The sequence below is a fragment of the Silene latifolia genome, chromosome 8 (assembly GCF_048544455.1).
Source record: "Silene latifolia isolate original U9 population chromosome 8, ASM4854445v1, whole genome shotgun sequence".
Taxonomy (NCBI): Eukaryota; Viridiplantae; Streptophyta; class Magnoliopsida; order Caryophyllales; family Caryophyllaceae; genus Silene; species Silene latifolia.
The window spans coordinates 31,252,878-31,273,055 of NC_133533.1; the positions used below are offsets into that span (position 1 = coordinate 31,252,878).

Genomic DNA, 20,178 nt, shown 5'->3' on the forward strand with positions numbered 1-20,178 from the left:
GAACATTTTGGCTTTTGTATGAAAGGTTTAGATGGAATTTGGTGTTCTCATTGTAATAGTTGGAATAAGGGGTGCCACTCTTGTATGCTTGGAAAGCATTCACTTGTTCCCCTACATTCACTTTGGTCATGTCCTAAAGTTCCACAACTCTCACATATTCCACTTGGAATTAATGATGATGCCACCATAGCATTAACATGTTTTTTGGGTGATTTAGAGGCCTCTTCAAGTTTAGCCATGGCCTTCTCAAACTTCAAATTAATGGTGTCAATATGAGCACTTAGTTGAGCACCCAATTGAGTAATGGAATCCACCTCATGCTTTCCTCCTCTAGTAGCCATTCGAGGTCTACTATATTGCGAATTATGAACCGTCATTTCCTCAATTTTGTTCCATGTTTGATTATCATCAACTTCGGTGAACATACCATTGGATCCCATATTGAGAATGTTTCGGGAGTCTTCATAGAACCGTTCCAAAATTGTTGCACAAGGAACCACTCGCTAAGTCCATGGTGTGGACCAGATCGACAAGTGTCCTTGAATCTCTCCCATGCTTCATACAAAGATTCTTCATCCCTTTGTTTGAACCCGGTGATTTAGGCTCTCAACATGTTAGTCTTCTCCGGAGGATAGAATTTCTTGTAGAAAGCAAGTGCCAATTTCTTCCATGAATCAATACCAAGAGTAGCCTTGTCTAGGATAGAATTTCTTGTAGAAAGCAAGTGCCAATTTCTTCCATGAATCACAATAGTCACAAAAAGTCTCCATATGAGAATGAGGGTCTTCACTAGGCATCCCCCCCAAATTGACTTCTCTCAACTAGTTGTATGAATGCGGATTTGGCAATGAAATTACTGGTTAAATGTTGTGGCGTAAGAGTACCATTTGGTAGGTTCTCCTCGGTTGGTACGGAATGTGAAGAGAATTTAGGCATTGTGGATTGATTTTGTGGTGGGTTTTGTATTGGGTTATCCTCTCCTTCTCTTGCAAAAGGGTTGATAAACTCAATGTTATTTGGTTGAATGTCCACAATTTCTCCAATACCTCTCAAAGTACCTCTAGCAAGTCTTATATTGTTGGTCAAAGTTCTTTCAATTTCAAGATCAATGGGTAACAAGTTACCTTGTGATCTCCTAGACATGCAAAATATGAAACAACTCGAAAACAATTAGAACAACCTTTAGGAGATTGACTTCCCCAAGGTAAAGAAAGACACAACTAAAAACAATTAATGAAAATCAAATCAAGTTAACACCGTCCCCGGCAACGGCGCCATTTTTTGGTATCGGTTATAACTCGTCGTCAAAAGCTACGTAACCAAAATAATATTTATAACTTCACAAACTACTCTTAGCAAAGAGGCAAGTAAAGGTCGGATCCCAAGGGACGAGTATTGATATAGGATTTTCAATTGCAAATGGTTGTGTCTTAGGGTGTCGCAATTTGGGTTGAGATAGGAGATCAACTAAACTAATCAACAATATAAAAGCAAGGTAATAAAAACAAACAATGTGATTAAAATGAGATGTAAACAATTGATTAAAAGCACTAGGGTGTCATGGGTTCATAGGGGATTCATAGGAGTTGATCATACAAACATATTCTCAAATTATAAGCAAGCAATTATTGTTGTGATGGGATCGAGTTGGTGTATAAGCTTACAATCCCTAAGAAGGTTTGGGTCCCGGAGCCGAATCGATTAGATTGTACAACATCTACAAGTCGACTTAGTCCTTCCTATTCAACTATATGCATGGTCTAATGAGACTCGAGTTGGTGTATAAGCTTACAAGTCTCATTGAAAAGATAAGTGATGGGTAAAAAATGCAAGGATTCATAGGCTCGTATTTCATCAAACATAACATGTGCATAAGTTGAAATCACAACAAGCAAGCAAATTAATTATGAAAACATATTAGATTAAGCATGAATCAATCCCCATGTTGGTTTCCTATAATTCCCCATTAACCCTAGTTAAGGAAACTACTCACTCATTATCAAGTTTAACATGCTAACAAGGTTGTCAATCATACTAGCAAGGCAAAACATGATGAATAAATGAAAATGATTAACAATAATCAAACAAGGTTAAGAGAGAATTATACCTATGAAGATGATTCCAAATAATAGAGCAAAGAATAATAGAAGTACTTGATGATTGATGGAAGGTTGTTAATTCTCCAAATAAACCCAAATAATCTTCTAATTACCCAAAATAAATGAAGAATAATAGAGAAATTAAGGAAAGATTAAGCATTGAGATTTGTATTAAGACTAGATTAAAAGCTGATTACAAGATTAAGGAATGATTAGAACTTGATTAAGAAAGTATTAAGAGAGCATGCTAATCTAAGTAGTACAATGGGGTATTTATACTAAAGATTAGGTACAAGGATTAAGGTTACTAGGGGCTTAAATGACTATTAAGTGTTGGAGCTAGTGTCCTCCACAAATTAGTGTGATAACATTTGTAAATCTCTTACAGGTTCACAAGGGTATACTTCGTATATTTAATCAGTTGATTAACGTTTACCTAATAACGGTTGGCTTGCTAGAAAGTTTGACGTTATTATCATACAGATGGTGGTGATCAACTGGTCCCTAAAGGTCACACCTATAGGACGTGTTTGAGAAATGTGGTTATAGAAATATAATTACATTGATGCCCAAAATGATTAAAATGTTAGTCAATGTGTTGATGAGATAATTATTTAATGAAAATTAAATAATATTAAGTTGAGACGAATTAACTGTCAATTCGTAAATTAAATATAATAAGTTATATTTAATTAAATATATATAAGGTTAGTTTGGACGAATTAAACATTAATTCGTAGTTAAATATAATCGATTGTATTTAATATCAACAAGTTGAATGTGTCATAGTGGTAATAGTGAGGGTACACAAGCCAAGAGGTCATGGGTTCGATCCTCACTAGATGACAATTTAACACACTTTATATATTTTTGGAAAGACCAAAAATAAGGAAATTATATTCCTTATTTCGGTCAATGTTAGCCAAAATTAGGAGATATAAATCTTTCCGAATTGATTTCGGATTTCGGTCTATATAAAAGAAAGGTGGAGAATTACTTCTACCCTAATTCTTTTTCTGACCGAGCCTCCTCTTTCTCATCACAAAAAAACACAAAGACAATAAAATTTTACAGAAAATTTTAGATTGATTTCTAGCATAATCAAAGGGTATATCTTAGATCGTCTTGGGTGCAACTAATAGGCGAATATCAATTTTGATATTGTTCTTAGGCCAATTTTGCAAGGACCCGAGGTTAATTCTAAATCTTTTTACTTATGCTTATGTATTTTATTTTATGACCATAGATCATCTTTATTATATCGTTATAATCCTTCATGTTAAAGGGAAGTATACAGATTATTTCCCACAAGTGGTATCAGAGCATTTGGCTACGATTTTAATCTTGATGATTTTCATAAAAATTGTATGTAAACATAACCTGATTTTCGAAAAAATTAGGGTTCCTGTTTTTTTAAACCGTGATTTTTTTTTCTCCGTTTCTGTACTGTTCACGTACAGCAATAAAAAAAAAAAAAAAATTCGTTTCGCATCTTTGTTCACGTACATGACAATAAAAAAAAAAAATTTCGTTTCTGTACTGTTCACGTACAGCTATAAAAAAAAAAAAAAAAAAAAATCGTTTCTGTACTGTTCACGTACAGCAATAAAAAAAAAATTTTGGAAAGTTTTTTTTCTTCCCTTGTTTTTCCTATTTACCTAATTAGAATAGGAAAGGATTTGTTTTTTAATTTTTTTTCAGCCGTGTCAATTAATAAAATAAGGGGACTTTTCGTTTTTTTTTTTTTGGGCCGAGATAAATTTAGAGAATTGGATTTTATTTTTCTTTATTTTGGCCAATTAGTTATTGTGAATCGGTTCACAATTTAATGATACTGAGTTATTTTAAAGCAGTTTAAAATTTTTGACGGATAGAATTCATATTACAAGTATAATATGGATTAAGTTTGAAAATAATGTGATTAAATTGCGGAATTATCACTTAATTTAATTTAAATAGGTGGTTTGGATAAATTAATCAACATAATTTATTTATTGTATTATGTATGTTTAATTTAATTTTAGTTGATGCTTTTAATAATGTTGAATGAATCGAATGAATGAATTTTATTTACGTATTTAATTTTGCAATCGGTTGTAATTTGTAATACTTAGTGTGGCCTTAGTCAATTATGTTTTCGTAATGAAGGAAACATAATTTTTATGTAATTATGAGATCTCGAATCTCCTTTATTTTAGTTTTGGGTTTTGAAATTAGAATGTAATTAATAGGTCAATTATGTAATTTTAATTATTGTAATTTCAAAGAAGACTAAAGATGAAGATTCAAGCTCACTCCCGCTACATGGATCAAGATGGAACATCAAGACAAGCTTCTCGGGTCCAAGGATGGATTCCAAACTTGTATTTATTGTTCATTTTGATAGGATAGGCCACACTAGGACTTTTTTTTTTTTTTTTTTTTTACGTTTTTCATTTTATTGCTTTTCATTCACATGCTAGTAATTGCATCATATTCCGCCTAAAACCAAACCACCTACTACTAAAATGCATGAAAATTGACTCATATAGGTTGTATGTTAGTTTTCATGGACATGCAGATGTCACAGTCTTTAAGCCATCACCTTAGTTTAAATCATTCTCGCATGCTAGATTATAGTTCACCTAAAATAAATTAAAAAGTTGATGGGATCTTCCTCTAAAACGAAAATTGAGATTAGTCTTTATAAGGGCAAACATCTATGAATCCCTTCTTCGTTGGTAGGCCTAATATGACCCCTTCTACGTTGGGTAAGTAGTTGTGTTGACTTAGTTTACCTCAACATTGTAGTCCGAAGAGTTTCTCGTGATTATGACGGACTAAAGATAGTATTTACAGAAATTTATCGACCAAGAATTCTAACGGTAGAATTAGCTAAAAGGTTAGCTTATCAATTTACAGAGAATTGAGTCTTGGGGTCATTTATATAATTCTTGAGGGAGGTCAATTGTATAAATGTTTTTTGAGTCTTCGCGTTATGACATTAGTTCATTAGACTTAAAATAAAAACGATGCATGCTAATTATTTTATTCTTCTTTCGCAGTGTAGAACACGCTTATTATCAATAATACTGTTACAAAAAATGGCTGGAAATAACGCAATCCCAATGCCTAGTGCCACAATAGATCGTTCGTCCTGGCTAAAAATGTTTATGGACCAAATGAATCAGTCCACTCGACTGAAGAATGATGGGTCCAATTTTATGGATCGGGAGGCGGCACTACGGAATCTTGCCATTCTTGACGGTAAGCTCGGGTATTTAATCGAGCCAATACCGGTCAACCAGGCCCAATTGCGAGGAGCCGACGAGTCATTTGCTTATAGTGACTTCGTTATGGAAGCGGGTGCGATAAAGAACGTACTCATCTTTGCAATGGAAACCAATTTGCAGAGACGCTTCATTGCCCAAGGTGCAAACAAGATTTTCACCACGCTCACTAACGAATTCTCAAAGGCACCGAGAATCGTTACATATGAGCATACCTGTCGCTTCTTTGATGCGAAACTCCAGAAGGGCCAACCGGTTAGCCCACACATTCTTCACATGATTGAGAATGTCGAGAAACTGGAGTCACTGAATTGTAGAATCAGTGAGAGCATTGTCATTGACCGAATGCTTCATTCTCTTCACGATGGTTTTGCCCTTTTCAAGGCGAACTACTACATGAATGACTTGAAAAGGAGTCCTCATGAGCTACACTCCCTTCTCGTACAGACCGAGAAGGATATGAAATTGAGTGGGAGCATGAAGCAGGATGTTCTCACGATTCACAACAAGAGTAAAGGTAAGGGCAAGGCTCATGGCGACCTAGCTGTAGGTAAGCCAAAGTTTAAGAAGCCAGAAAACGGTAAGAGTGCGCTCGGTGAGACTAGTGGCTCACAGGGCAAGACAAAGAGCAAGGGCGGTGACATAGAGTGCCATCATTGTCACAAGACTGGACATTGGAGGAGGAACTGTCCCGTCTACCGTGAGGACATCAAGGCAGGCCGCGTCGTTCCTGTTGGTATGTCATCTTATATTCATATGATTGAGATTAACCATGCAAGTTTCGGAACTTGGGTACTAGATACTGGTTGTGGTTCTCATCGTGTAATCATTTACAGGTCTAAAGAACATCATACCTCTCGAAAAAGGTGATGTGGACTTGCGAGTCGGGAATGGAGCACGAGTAGTCTGCGCCTCGAAGGGAACATATGTAATCCAACTCCCTAGTGGTTTTGAGTTATTTTTAAATAAATGTTACTATGTACCCAATTTGTCTAAGAACATTATTTCTGTTTCCGTACTTGCTAAAGACGGTTTTACATTTTCAATAAAGGATAATAGTTGTATTTTCTCTTTTAATGAAATGATTTATGGCAAAGCAGTTTCCATGAATGGAATTTATATCTTAGATCAAACCACGGAAGTATTACACATGAATAATAAGAAATTAAAGGTTGGTGACAAAGATCAAACCTATCTATGGCATTGTCGAATGGGACACATAATTGAGAAACGCGTAAAGAAACTCGTCGATAATGGGACTATTCCCTCATTCGGATTTTCTGCATATGGCACGTGTGAATCATGTCTCATTGGCAAGATGACTCGAATTTCCTTCAAAGGTGTTGGAATGCGCGCTAGTGACCTATTAGGACTCATATATACGGACGTATGTGGACCTATGTCAATTACCGCTAGAGATGGCTATAGATATTTTATCACTTTCACGGACAATTTGAGTAGATACGGATATGTCTACTTAATGAAGCATAAAAGTGAGTCATTTGAGAAATTCAAGGAATACCAGAACAGGGTATAGAACCAACTGGGTAGAAAGATTAAGCACTCCGTTCAGATCGGGGTGGCGAATATCTTTCAAATGAGTTTGATCAACACCTGAAAGACTGTGGAATCGCTCTACAGTTAACTCCACCTGGAACACCTCAATTAAATGGTGTATCCGAACGGAGAAATCGAACCTTACTTGATATGGTTCGATCCATGATGAGTCACACAGTAGTGCCTGAATCATTATGGGGTTATGCTCTTTTGTCAGCCGCTCTTATACTTAACCGAAGTCCGTCTAAAGCTGTCGACAAGACTCCATATGAAATGTGGAAGGAAACGGTACCTAACTTGTCCTTTATTCGGGTTTGGGGCTGCGAGGCTTATGTCAAGTGGAGACACGAGGATAAGCTCGGCCCGCGATCGGTCAAGACATACTTTATAGGTTATCCAAAAGGAACATTTGGTCATTACTTCTATTCGCCTACCGAACATCGAGTTTTTGTTGCGGCTAGTGCGACGTTCTTAGAGAAAGAATTTCTCGAAAACAAGACGAGTAATAGAACCTTCGAGCTGTCGGAGATTCCAGAACCAACGACCGAGGAACAGATGGAGGAAGTTGTACCTCCAACTGATGATACGGTTAATATTCCTGAGGAACCTAGGAGGTCGGGTAGAGTCTCTCATCCTCCGGACAGATACATTGGTATGGTCGAGGAGAATGACGTTTTACTTCTAGAAAGTAATGAACCTGCAACCTATAAAGGTGCTATGGCCTGTTCTGACTCAAAGCTATGGCTCGAAGCCATGCAATCCGAAATGGACTCCATGTATGAGAATAACGTATGGGATCTAGTTGATTTACCTAATAAGGTAAAACCTCTACAGTGCAAATGGCTTTACAAAATAAAGCGTTCTGTAGACGCGCAACCAGATATCTATAAGGCACGACTTGTGGCAAAAGGTTTCACTCAAGTGCAAGGATTGCATTATGATGAGATTTTTGCACCTGTAGTCATGCTACGTTACATTCGGATAATCTTAGCGATTGCCGCATTTCATGATTATTAGATTTGGCAAATGGATGTAAAAACCGCCTTCTTAAACGGTTATTTGGAGGAAGAGTTGTACATGGTGCAACCCGAAGGTTTCATAAATCCTAAACATCCTAAGAAAGTATGCAAGCTTAAGCGTTCCATTTATGGACTTAAGCAAGCTTCTCGGAGTTGGAATCATCGTTTCGACCAAGTGATAAAAAAGTATGGTTTCACTCGATCAATCGAAGAACCATGCTTATATATCAAGTCGAGTGGGAGCAAGATTGTATTCTTGATACTGTATGTCGATGACATACTCTTGATTGGGAATGACATTCCTCTCCTATCTTCGGTTAAAGAATGGTTGAAGAACCATTTCCAGATGAAAGATCTGGGTGAGGCACGGCGCATTTTGGGAATCCGTATCTACCGAGATAGATCACGACGGACGTTATCACTTAGTCAGGAATCGTATCTAGATAAGGTTCTTGAGAGGTTCCGCATGACCAACTCCAAGAAGGGGAACCTTCCTATGACGACTGGGATGTAGTTGAGCAAGTCTCAGTCACCCACGACGCCTGAAGGTATTGAGCGCATGAGTCGTGTTCCTTATGCTTCTGCAATAGGATCGATCATGTATGCCATGATATGCACACGTCCAGACGTGGCATATGCATTGAGTATGACGAGTCGGTACCAAAAGACTCCAGGTGAAACACACTGGATAACAGTAAAAAATATCCTCAAGTACCTACGGAGGACCAAGGATTGGGCATTGACTTATGGAGGCGATACTAAGCTATGCGCAACCGGTTACGCAGATGCTAGCTTCCAAACGGATCGAGATGATTCATAATCTCAGTCCGGATTCGTCTTCACTCTTAATGGTGCGGCGGTCAACTGGAATAGTTCCAAACAGGAAGTTGTAGCAGATTCTACTACTGAGCTATTGAAATATGATAAGCATGTAAGGCACGTTATTTCCATGGGAATTAAACGTGTACCTGAGTTATAGTTGTTGATTATGAATTCGATACGTTATCTTTTTCATGTACTATAACTTCATCGTTTTATATATAATATTATGTTTTTCATGTGGATTGTACTGACAACATTGAACGCCACAAAGTGAACTGAATTACATTATATTTGTTTAGGTCCGTAATCGCCAATGTGAGCTGATAACTCCGGCTATTATATTGTGCAGTCGATTGATGGTGGGTTCAACGAGCCATAAGTCAAACGGTTGACTGATCGATCACAGATGCGAGATTATGACGATACCTCGTAGGACAATTTTTATTTGTGACAACGTAATGGAGTCCTAAATGTTTTATAACATTCGGTGCCAGGTCGTGGATAGGACATCCATTGTGTACCTAGAGTCGATTCTTTTGACTATCAACTGTCTCTTGAGATTAAGGCAGTCTTTGGGTGACTTTGGTTTCTTTCTCACGGTCTCACCGTGAATCGGGCTAAGTAGATTTTTTTCGGGTCATTTCATACGTGCTTACGCCTCAGGATTCGAGTTGAGGAAAATATCCATCCCTTATCGGTATAGTTATTTCTCGGGGCCACTCGAGGAGTTGTAATCGAAATGCATGGCCATGCTCGAATGTTGATTCGTTTATCGGTTAAGTTACTCTCTAGTCGGGAAAACCACTCTTGATGCAGATCGCTTGTAAAATACGACCTTTGTGAATTCGGATTTGCAAATTGTTTTACATTGAGTGGGAGAAATTTTAAAGGATATGAGAATCGGTTATCGCACATACACTTGTGAGAACAAGTGGGAGTTTGTTGGAGCTAGTGTCCTCCACAAATTAGTGTGATAACATTTGTAAATCTCTTACAGGTTCACAAGGGTATACTTCGTATATTTAATCAGTTGATTAACGTTTACCTAATAACGGTTGGCTTGCTAGAAAGTTTGACGTTATTATCATACAGATGGCGGTGATCAACTGGTCCCTAAAGGTCACACCTATAGGACGTGTTTGAGAAATGTGGTTATAGAAATATAATTACATTGATGCCCAAAATGACTAAAATGTTAGTCAATGTGTTGATGAGATAATTATTTAATGAAAATTAAATAATATTAAGTTGAGACGAATTAACTGTCAATTCGTAAATTAAATATAATAAGTTATATTTAATTAAATATATATAAAGTTAGTTTGGACGAATTAATCTGTTAATTCGTAGTTAAATATAATTAGTTGTATTTAATATCAACAAGTTGAATGTGTCATAGTGGTAATAGTGAGGGTACACAAGCCAAAAGGTCATGGGTTCGATCCTCACTAGATGACAATTTAACACACTTTATATATTTTTGGAAAGACCAAAAATAAGGAAATTATATTCCTTATTTCGGTCAATGTTAGCCGAAATTAGGAGATATAAATCTTTCCGAATTGATTTCGGATTTCGGTCTATATAAAAGAAAGGTGGAGAATTACTTCTACCCTAATTCTTTTTCTGACCGAGCCTCCTCTTTCTCATCACAAAAAAACACAAAGACAATAAAATTTTACAGAAAATTTTAGATTGATTTCTAGCATAATCAAAGGGTATATCTTAGATCGTCTTGGGTGCAACTAATAGGCGAATATCAATTTTGATATTGTTCTTAGGCCAATTTTGCAAGGACCCGAGGTTAATTCTAAATCTTTTTACTTATGCTTATGTATTTTATTTTATGACCATAGATCATCTTTATTATATCGTTATAATCCTTCATGTTAAAGGGAAGTATACAGATTATTTCCCACATTAAGTCCTTAAGAAAAGTTGAGGAAATGCTCCTCTCGAAGGAAATGAGCATTTCCGTTTTGCTATTCTCGCTATGATCCGTGCGTCTTGGGAAGTGGCACGGGCTCTCTGGGCTGTGATCCGAGCGGATTAGTCTGGAAGAGGCTCGGATCCTCTTGCTACAAGACGAGCGTCTTGGCTGCGGGACGCTCGGATGGTGGTGGTTGGAGATGCTCGGATCGTCTGTGATCCGCTCGGATCCCACGGCAGACTGCTTCTCTTCTTTTCTTCCTTCATAATCCGCGAGGATCATTCTAGGGATGCAAGGATCCTTTCGTCATTGCCCATTTTACTTTATTATCTACATAGGCCTTCTAGTGATGTCTTCTCTTTGATGCTTGGTCATTAGATGCGATTAATTTAGCTCCATTTCGCCATGTAAATGCAAGGTTAGCGCTCCTTTCCTACCAAGGAGACAAAACCTCAAAGAATATGCAAAATGGGAAACTAAAGATAGTAAATGGCCTAATTATGCACTATAAAGCATAGGAACGAGGTTAATTCGGGGACTAAATATGCTCAAATATGAGTCACGTCACTCTTCTCATACCGCCGCCTGACCGCCTTACTATCCTCTCATTTCATTAATTTCATTAATATTAATGTAACTCAAATAATCCTATTCTCTTATTGTAATCCTGTCTAGACTCACTCCCGCTCCTCTCATCCTCTTATTCTCTCATTTAACTCTCCCTAAATCATCTCCCTAAATCATCAATCTTTATCGGTACTTCAAGCAAGATTTCTGCCTCTCATAATTGCGCCGTTAATTAGGGGCGGCCAAGGACCTGAGCATTTCAGCTCTCTGCACAGGGGCCCAAGGTAAAATAGGTCCCAAAATTTTAAGTCCAATCCCTTATAAACGGTCAATTATAAGATACATGTGGTGTACTTTCTTTTTCTTGTTATGTCCACTACTGTACTAATACATCTATCTTCCCATTTTCCTAAATTCTTTGCTTTTTTTTTGTTATTTATTTACTCCGTATTTCACATATTATACAGTACACATTACATATTATACACTACTAGTACATATCAGTCAGAATTTTTAGACAATCTCTCTAACTTTCAATTTTTTACAGTAATTATGGCGTAAGACGGTCTTATATTGTGAGACGATTTATTGTGCAAAAACAACTCATTTGTTAGCAATAAACGGATAGTTATGTTATAAAAATGGACTATTTCATTCTTTCATGGTGTAAAATTGTCTTATTTTACTAGGTTGATCGGACACTCCTCCTAATCGGCGTTCCCGTGTCGGACACGACACTCGTCGGACACACGTCAAAACGTGTCGGACACTTGTAAAGCCGTGTCTAACTTTCATCTTTTATTTGGGCACGTGTCCGACATGTGTCCATGGTATTTTGAGCCGTGTCCATGGTATTTGGACATACCTTCAAACGGAATCAAGTTGAATTTAAGGTAAATGGCGTGAATTGTTATATGGTTGAATTTGGTGGGGAAATAAGTTGAATTAGCGGTAAATGATGTTCTTTAGACTAGTAATGAGATGTCGAAATACTTGATTATAAGTTAATTTTTGGTTTTGGAAATGAAAATGAGTTATAATTAACGTCAAGTTTTACCTTCACTTATTTAAATTTAATATTCAAATACTTTTTCAAAAATAAAATCGCACATAAATAAATATAAAATATATATTTTATTAAATTTAAATGACGTGTCCCGTGTCCTAAATTTCATAAGATGCCGTATCGCGTATCCGTGTCGTGTCAGCGTCCGTGTCCGTATCCGTATCGGTGTTACCTAGGCTCTCTCCAACAGTCCAACACCCCAGTCTATACGGATCCACTTTAAGATGAAAGTGGAGTGGGGCCCTAATATTAATCCAGCCACAAATGAGAATGGTGAGTAGAAATATCAGAAACCACATCCGAAAGACCCTATCCCATTAGGCCTTCAATTGACGGACCCAAAACTCGTACGATCCGACATACATTTTAATTCTCAACCAACGTCTATAATGTGAACCTTCGCTAGTTTCTTTTTTAACGGATCACAAATTATGACAAAAAAAATACGATCATTTGATAATAAAAATAATCATTTCCAAATTCATATTGTATTTATCAAATAATGATGTCTCTTTCTGTTCCAGTGATATGTTTACACTTCATTTATCAAATAATGAGTACATTTTATCATAAATAATCACATTTTTCGTCACAACTCAAATGAGAATTTGTGAACTTGATATTCCCTATGTTCAAGACACGGGTCATTTGTTTATCCTGGGTTGAGATACTACATATAAAGAATAAAGAAAAATAAGTAAGATTATGTTTAAAAACGCTAAATTGATTTTATTTTGATTTTAATTGAAGAAATTCAAATGTTTAAACAAACTCAAATCCAAATTCAATTTCATAAACTCGTTTGCAGATCACTGGAATTCACTTTCGAATTTCAATTTCATAATGATGTTTGGAAACTATGGAATTGGAGGTAACCAAACTGATTACTAAAAATATTATGACACAAAATATTTGTGATTAGGGAAAAAATATTGTAATTAAATTTATTAATTGTAATCATAATTCATGAACATAAACATATAACCCTTGCGTATTTTCAAACACTACTTTTTAAGTTGTAATTCCGACAACCTAACCTAAACCAAACCAAACGACCCGTTTTCCATGTCGACCAAGTAAAGACCTAACATGAAAAACATACAATGAAGAAGAGAATAAAGGCGCAAATTTAGGAAAATACAGATTTTGTGGGACGTACATCTCACATTTCTCATACTAAAGAGAAAATTACGCTTACCTTTCACGCACTACAATTTTTTTTCATTCCAAGAACACAACCAACATTTGTCCTTTAGTTTGTTTTTATTGGGCACTTTGAAATTTCAACATCAATTATAATATAATTGGCTCAACAATGCTAAATGTGTTAAGCTCAAAATGCATAATAATCAGTTGTTGGAAATGTTGTCATGGCCTTTCAAGCGAAGGGGTTCTACTGTTATTCTCTTCTATGCCGTCCTTCTTACCACCGCCTTTTTCGCAACCCGTCTCATGAACGTTGTATGTTCCTTTATTGTTAATGCTTTCGTGTTTTTTTCATTTCCAATGGAATTAAAGACTGTTATTTTCGTCATAGAAAAATGGGTTCCAAACAATTTTTTTATATCGTGGGTTATTTGGACGACAGACCCCTTCATACCCGCTGTTGAAGCACTGGGGTGATGTTATAGTTGTCGATTAATTAATGTTTTATTTCCTCTGTGCCAATTATTTATTATTTTGATTAAAATACAAAAAAAAAAAAAATGGTAAACAAATGATTGGGACGAGTAAGTATGTTCAAGTGCTAACAATGGTAGGATCAGAAAAGAAAAGACAATTTGAAAGGGTGATTTACTAGTTTGTTGAATTTTACCATATATTTCTGTAGAATTTTAGCAATTTTCGAACTTGTGTGTTAAGAATTTTAAGATCACTGCCTTCTCTGGCCTAGACTTGTAGAGGTTTTCAAATGCAGGCTTGAGTTGGATAAGAGGCGGATTTAATGTGGATTGTTTGGCCATGAACCAATTGACAAGACCTTGTGTCCCAGGGGCGGAGCTAGAAATGAAATATTGGAGTAGCAAATTTTCTTCTTGTAGTTTAATATCTTTGCTATGGCCTCATGTTTAGAGATGTTCAGGTAGGAGAAATCGATAATTTAACTATTTTTTGGGATTTAGGTTAGCGGTTAGCCAGTGCTAACTGTGCTGTTAACAGAAGACACAGAATAATGTTGTTTTTGTTGATCTTATTGTTGTTGTTGCTGCTGCTGTTATGTTTTGTCTGACATTAACTCTGAGCGTTCCGTTGTACAGCCGTCACTTCAAGCATCAAGATTGATCCAAAGGGCGCTTCCAAGCTCCATATCCGAACCTCAAACTCAACTAAAACATCCATCCATCAGGAAAACAGAATTCCCCTTACAATGCATCTTGGGTATTAATGTTACTCAAACATGCCCTTATGAGTATCCAACCAAGTTTGAGCCTAGGAACCTATCAACCCGTACATGCCCGGAGTATTTCAAATGGATACACGAGGATCTTCGGCCTTGGAGGGAGAAAGGGATCACAAGGGAAATGGTGGAATCTGCAAAACAGTTTGCATTTTTCAGACTCGTGGTTGTTGATGGAAAGGTGTACTGGGAGAAGTATAGGGATGCTTATCAAACAAGGGATGTCTTTACTGTATGGGGTATATTGCAGCTCTTAAGGCTTTATCCAGGGAAACTGCCAGATTTGGATATCATGTTCGAGGCAGGGGATGTTCCTGTGATTCAGAAGAGTAATTATACAGGACAAGAAGAGAAAGCTCCTCCTTTGTTCCATTATTGCGGAGATGATGGAACCTTAGACATAGCGTTTCCTGACTGGTCTTTCTGGGGCTGGTAAGACTGTTTCTTTTCATTATAACGGTAAAAGTAACCATCTCGATTTTAATGTATCCAAATAATCAATGTTCTTTGGCTTTGGAATACGATGGAGCATAACAAAATGGTTAATTGAACAATCTTCATTTCTAACTCTGTGAAAAGTGGTGAAATAGCAGCTCAGATGTCAGCTAGTTTAAAGGGTTAAGGACTCAAGAGATAACAATCCGTCACTATCAAAACTGCCCTCGTGGCTCCTTTGACACCAAAATGAAGTAGTAGATGGGAGATAAAATCCTATGATTTTCTGTTACCTATCATGGACAATGAAGCCTTTTGCGTAACTGGTGTACTTTTGATGTATTTAAAGGGAACAAACCGTGTTAATAGATTTGATAAGTAACATTTACTATTTGTGTTTCACTAGGCCAGAGATAAACATAAAGGGATGGAATGAATTGAAGAAGGATTTAGCAGAAGGGAACAAGAAAGTTCCATGGATAAATCGGCTACCTTTCGCGTTCTGGAAGGGGAATGCTTTCATGGGTGACAGAATGAAGCTTGTTGATTGCAATTCCCCAGAGAAATGGAATGCTCAAGTTGCTACTCAGGTACGTAACAAGTTAGTAACTATACTTGGTTAATACTTCACATTTTGTAGATTATCAGTTTCTCGTGTGTTGTCTTTTTAACATTCATAATTTCATAATTTGCAGGATTGGGATAAAGAAACAAGAATTGGGTTTAAGTCATCTAATCTGGCTGATCAATGCGTCCACAGGTTGGTATAGTTCATTGAAGTTGTATCAATAGGAGCAGTTAGTAGTGTCTATCCAATCCTCGATCCAAATTTCACTATGGGTGGTTTGGAAATAATGTCTGTGTACATCTGACTCTCTTATCCCTTTATAGACGGGAACATTTGGGGCATTAGGGTAATGTAGTTATTATGCTTGTCGATGTCATATATTTATAGTCTTGACGAACACCATTTTGGCAACAGGTTCAAGATATATATAGAAGGAATAGCCTGGTCAGTGAGTGAGAAGTATATCCTAGCCTGTGATTCCATGGCCCTTCTGGTAACACCCCGGTGGTACGAGTTCTTCACCAGAAGCTTACAACCCATGAAGCATTTCTGGCCCATTAATCCTGATCCTAATCACCTCTGCAAATCCATCAAGTTTGCTGTTGACTGGGGGAACAAGCATCAAGAAAAGGTATTCTTGGCACTACTTGTAGTATTGTTATGTGGTATTCCTGACTATGATCTTATTTTTATTCACACGGAAAGCAATATATATGATAGAATAATTAAAAGTCGAGCGAAAGAGGTATAGAGGGAGTACAAATCAATTTTGCTGAGACTCTGCTGTCACACGTGAGTGCGTGTCAAACATGGCTATTTTCTGGAAAAAGAAAGAAGCCTTATTTTAACCTAAGACGAACTGCCTAACTGTTGTGTCGTGTTGAAAGTATCAAGGTGAAGTACACTTCGCCTATGTTTCAATGTTTTCGAAAACCTGCAGGCACAAAAAATAGGAAAATCTGGCAGCAAATTTGTACAGCAACAGCTGGCCATGGAGAATGTATATGACTATATGTTTCATTTGCTGAATGAGTATGGGAAGCTGTTGAGGTATAAACCAACTGTGCCTCCTGGAGCCGAGGAGACATGTTCCGAAAAAATGGCTTGTCTTCAAGAAGGTCTACAAAGGCAGTTTAGGGTAGAAAGTATGGTGATGGGTCCTTCAATGAAAACCCCTTGTACATTGCCACCTCCTCAACCACCTCAAGTTATCAAGGCCTTCTATGATAAACAAGATAGCATCATAAAGCGGGTGGATGATTGGGTGATGAAGGGAGGATCAGGCGAAATTTCCTGAGATGATATGAGGATGGAACTGTAGTAGACAATTTCAAAAACCCTATCAGGGCAATGAACATATTCATCTTGAAATATTCGACATTTTTCAACATGCCAAATGCTACAAAAAGGCGGAAAAAACAAAAAATGAAACAAATTTCGGTAAGATTGCTCCTGATCCTGTGAGTAGAAATATGGTTGTAAATTTAGTTCCAGAGGTCAAAGGTGGTTGGAAATCGAAAGCTCATTGAATTTAAACCTTTGAGATGAATGAACTCAAGAACACCCCTTAAAAATGTTTCTCATTTCTTTTCTTATATTTGCTGCACTTTGTACAAATTGCAGGGGTTAGCTAGATCACTTCAGAGGTTGACAATTAGATGATGATTTATTTTGAAATTAGATGCTATCATATTGGTCGCAATGACCCTCGAGGAAGTAAAAACATGGTGTCAAATCGAGTCTACATGATAATAACATGTGCTTTATTCCTGTTCCGTATCACACATTTTTGTTCAGAGACTCCCTGAAACCAAAGATTCAGCTACACCTCCTGTGGTAAAAAGATGTGAGAATTCAAGGTTCTTGAGTTGAAAGCTCACTCAAACCTGAAAATACTCTGCATGTCTTTCTATAAGACAGTCTTCCGCAAAACTCGAAGATCTTATACATCAGCCCAAGTAATACTAAGATTCCCACTCTGAGTCTGTGGAACCCCTAGAGCCCTCCAAACAACCTTAGACCCAGCAACAATATTATACCCACAAGGCGGGTGATAACCCTCCGAAGCATCGCATCCTTTGGTAGAATCACATTCATCAATTACCCAAGCCTTGACACTCTTCCCATTTGCGCTTATCAGGATCGCCTTTCCGCACCTGGTTCCACCATTGTACCACCCGGTTGACAGTGCGACAACCGGTACCATATCAGGATAGTACTTGCTGTCACACTTTGACCGGACCCTGCCTCTGTAGTTCTGAAAGGCTTTTAGGGTTAGAACTCCTGCGGTTTGGTTGGTTACCATTGGGGAACACCCGAAGGTGAAGTAAACCGTGGTTTGGACACAGCAGTTTGAGCTGCATTGCCCTGCTGGTGGACTGTAACCCCTGAACACACCTGTCGACCTGCAAAAATATTGTCCTTCAACTTTAACACTACTGATTATTACCGTTAATATCACAAGAACTGAACTATATATGATAAAATTCTTCATCTTAACTTGGACGTGGTTTTTTTTTTCGGTATTTGAATGATTGATAAGATAGAACAACATATATATAATTTGAGAAAGAATGAGTTTTCTTGATCTGATCTAGTGATTAGTGCTTATTTGTTATTAAGTTATCTTTGTCAATGTTATAATAATGTGGGTCAATATAGGTGGCTTGTTATAATAGTGTAAAAGAAACCATAAATCTTGCAGAAATAGCACAACTATCTAGGTCAGATCTGGCTGTTTAGAGCAGCATCTCTGATCTCATAGGTTAGAAACTGGTAAACTTAGAGAAACTTTTGTCTGAGTTTTTGCTATTGGCTAAATTTATGTTTGAAACAACTCAAAGATCTAGGGATAAGTCTGACCTGAGATTTGAAGTTGACCTGAATCGGATAATTTAAACTGTCTCGATTTAAACTGTATCAGTCCTAAGTTGACACGAGAAGAAATAACCACCTACCCGCCTAGATAATATTTTTTTCCAAATCAGCATCTTTCCGTTATTTGTTGTGGCGTCTAGGGACTTCCTTGCTCGCGCGGTCTCAGCCACTGAGGTCAACCATGAATAGAAACATGGTTGTAAATTCAGTTTGTTTAAAGATGAAGAAAATTCAGAAAACCAAAGCTCGTAAAATTGTTGATACTATGATGTTATGTTGTAGTTTCGCATCCTTCTTTCTCATGTCATCACCCCGTTTCAATCCCTTCTTTACAACAATTTTCCTCTAATTTTGTTTATGTTGTTCAACTGTATTATCCTAATACCCGTAAATCTTATTCATTCCAAGTGAGTCTAATTATATATTAGGATATAACTGGATACGAAGTATTTGTTTTGCATTATCAGAATGTGGTTTATTCTTATTAATCAGTACACATTTTTGTGAACACTCCTCACAAAACATAACATTCGGCCAAGACCGTGTTGTTGTAAGACGAGGTAAGAATTCAAGGTTCTTAGGTTGAAAACTCACACAAAACAAAAAATTCTTATGCATCAGCCCAAGTAATACTAAGCTTCCCACTCTGACTCGGTGGGACCCCTAGCGCCCTCCAGACTATGTTAGACGCAGCAACAATATCATAACCACAAGGAGGGTGATAACCGTCTAAAGTATCACACCCTTTGGTAGAATCACATTCACCAACCACCCGAGCCTTGACACTCCTCCCATTCGCGCTTATCAGGATCACCTTTCCGCACCTGGTCCCACCATTGTACCACCCGGTTGACAGTGCAACAACCGGTGCCATATCAGGATAGTACTTGTTGTAACACTTTGACGGGACCATGCCTCTGCGGTTCTGAAAGGTTTTGAGGGTAAGAATTCCTGCGGTTTGGTTGGTTACGTCAGGGGAACACTGGAAGGTAAAATAAACCTGGTTTTGGACACAGCAGTTTGAGTTGCATTGCTCTGCTGGTGGACTGTTACCCCTAAACACACCAGTTGACCTGCAATTCTGTCCTTCAACTTTAACACTACTACTGATTATTATTGCTAGTAACACGAGAAATGAACTATATATCATAAAATTCTTCATTTTAACTTGGATTTTTTTTTTCCCGGTATTTGAATGATTGATACAGTAAAGATAGAACAACATATATATAATTTCTGAAAGACGGAGTTTTCTTGATCTGATCTAGTGATCAGTGCTAATTGTTATTAAGTTGTCTTTGTTATTGTTATAATAATGTGGGTCAATATTGGTGGCTTGTTATAATAGTGTAAAAGAACCCATAAATCCTGAAGAAATAATACAAGTATCTAGGTCAGATCTGGCTGGTTATTGCAGCATCTCTGATCTCATAGGTAAGAAATTGGTAAAACTAAGACAATTTAATTAGAAAATACTACCACTACCATTTGGTTATCCAAGCGAAAAATAGACGTGAAATGGCGACAATGACCTTCATTTAATCATTAGCTCTTCGCTCCTCTCATTCATT

At 37.2% G+C, this 20,178-nt stretch overlaps 3 protein-coding genes and 1 non-coding gene across 4 annotated transcripts; 2 read left to right on the top strand and 2 right to left on the bottom strand.

The window, feature by feature from the left end:
* The first annotated feature begins 506 nt into the window (after nucleotides 1–506).
* LOC141597894 (small nucleolar RNA R71) lies at nucleotides 507–613 on the top strand. The gene has a single exon (XR_012523105.1). It is a non-coding gene; the product is annotated as a small nucleolar RNA R71 (small nucleolar RNA).
* A 12,864-nt stretch (nucleotides 614–13,477) lies between these two features.
* LOC141596689 (uncharacterized) lies at nucleotides 13,478–17,313 on the top strand. Its single transcript, XM_074416917.1, has 6 exons — nucleotides 13,478–13,790; nucleotides 14,588–15,159; nucleotides 15,569–15,752; nucleotides 15,858–15,922; nucleotides 16,145–16,361; nucleotides 16,671–17,313. Exons 1-6 carry the CDS (start codon nucleotides 13,668–13,670, stop codon nucleotides 17,025–17,027), a joined length of 1,518 nt encoding a protein of 505 aa, XP_074273018.1. The 5' UTR covers nucleotides 13,478–13,667; the 3' UTR covers nucleotides 17,028–17,313.
* Nucleotides 17,314–17,505: 192 nt separating this feature from the next.
* On the bottom strand, nucleotides 17,506–18,354 carry LOC141596691 (kiwellin-1-like). Its single transcript, XM_074416919.1, has one exon. It carries the CDS (start codon nucleotides 18,282–18,284, stop codon nucleotides 17,673–17,675), a length of 612 nt encoding a protein of 203 aa, XP_074273020.1. The 5' UTR covers nucleotides 18,285–18,354; the 3' UTR covers nucleotides 17,506–17,672.
* Nucleotides 18,355–19,166: 812 nt separating this feature from the next.
* Nucleotides 19,167–19,775, bottom strand: LOC141596693 (putative ripening-related protein 1). Its single transcript, XM_074416920.1, has one exon. It carries the CDS (start codon nucleotides 19,767–19,769, stop codon nucleotides 19,218–19,220), a length of 552 nt encoding a protein of 183 aa, XP_074273021.1. The 5' UTR covers nucleotides 19,770–19,775; the 3' UTR covers nucleotides 19,167–19,217.
* Nucleotides 19,776–20,178: the final 403 nt, after the last annotated feature.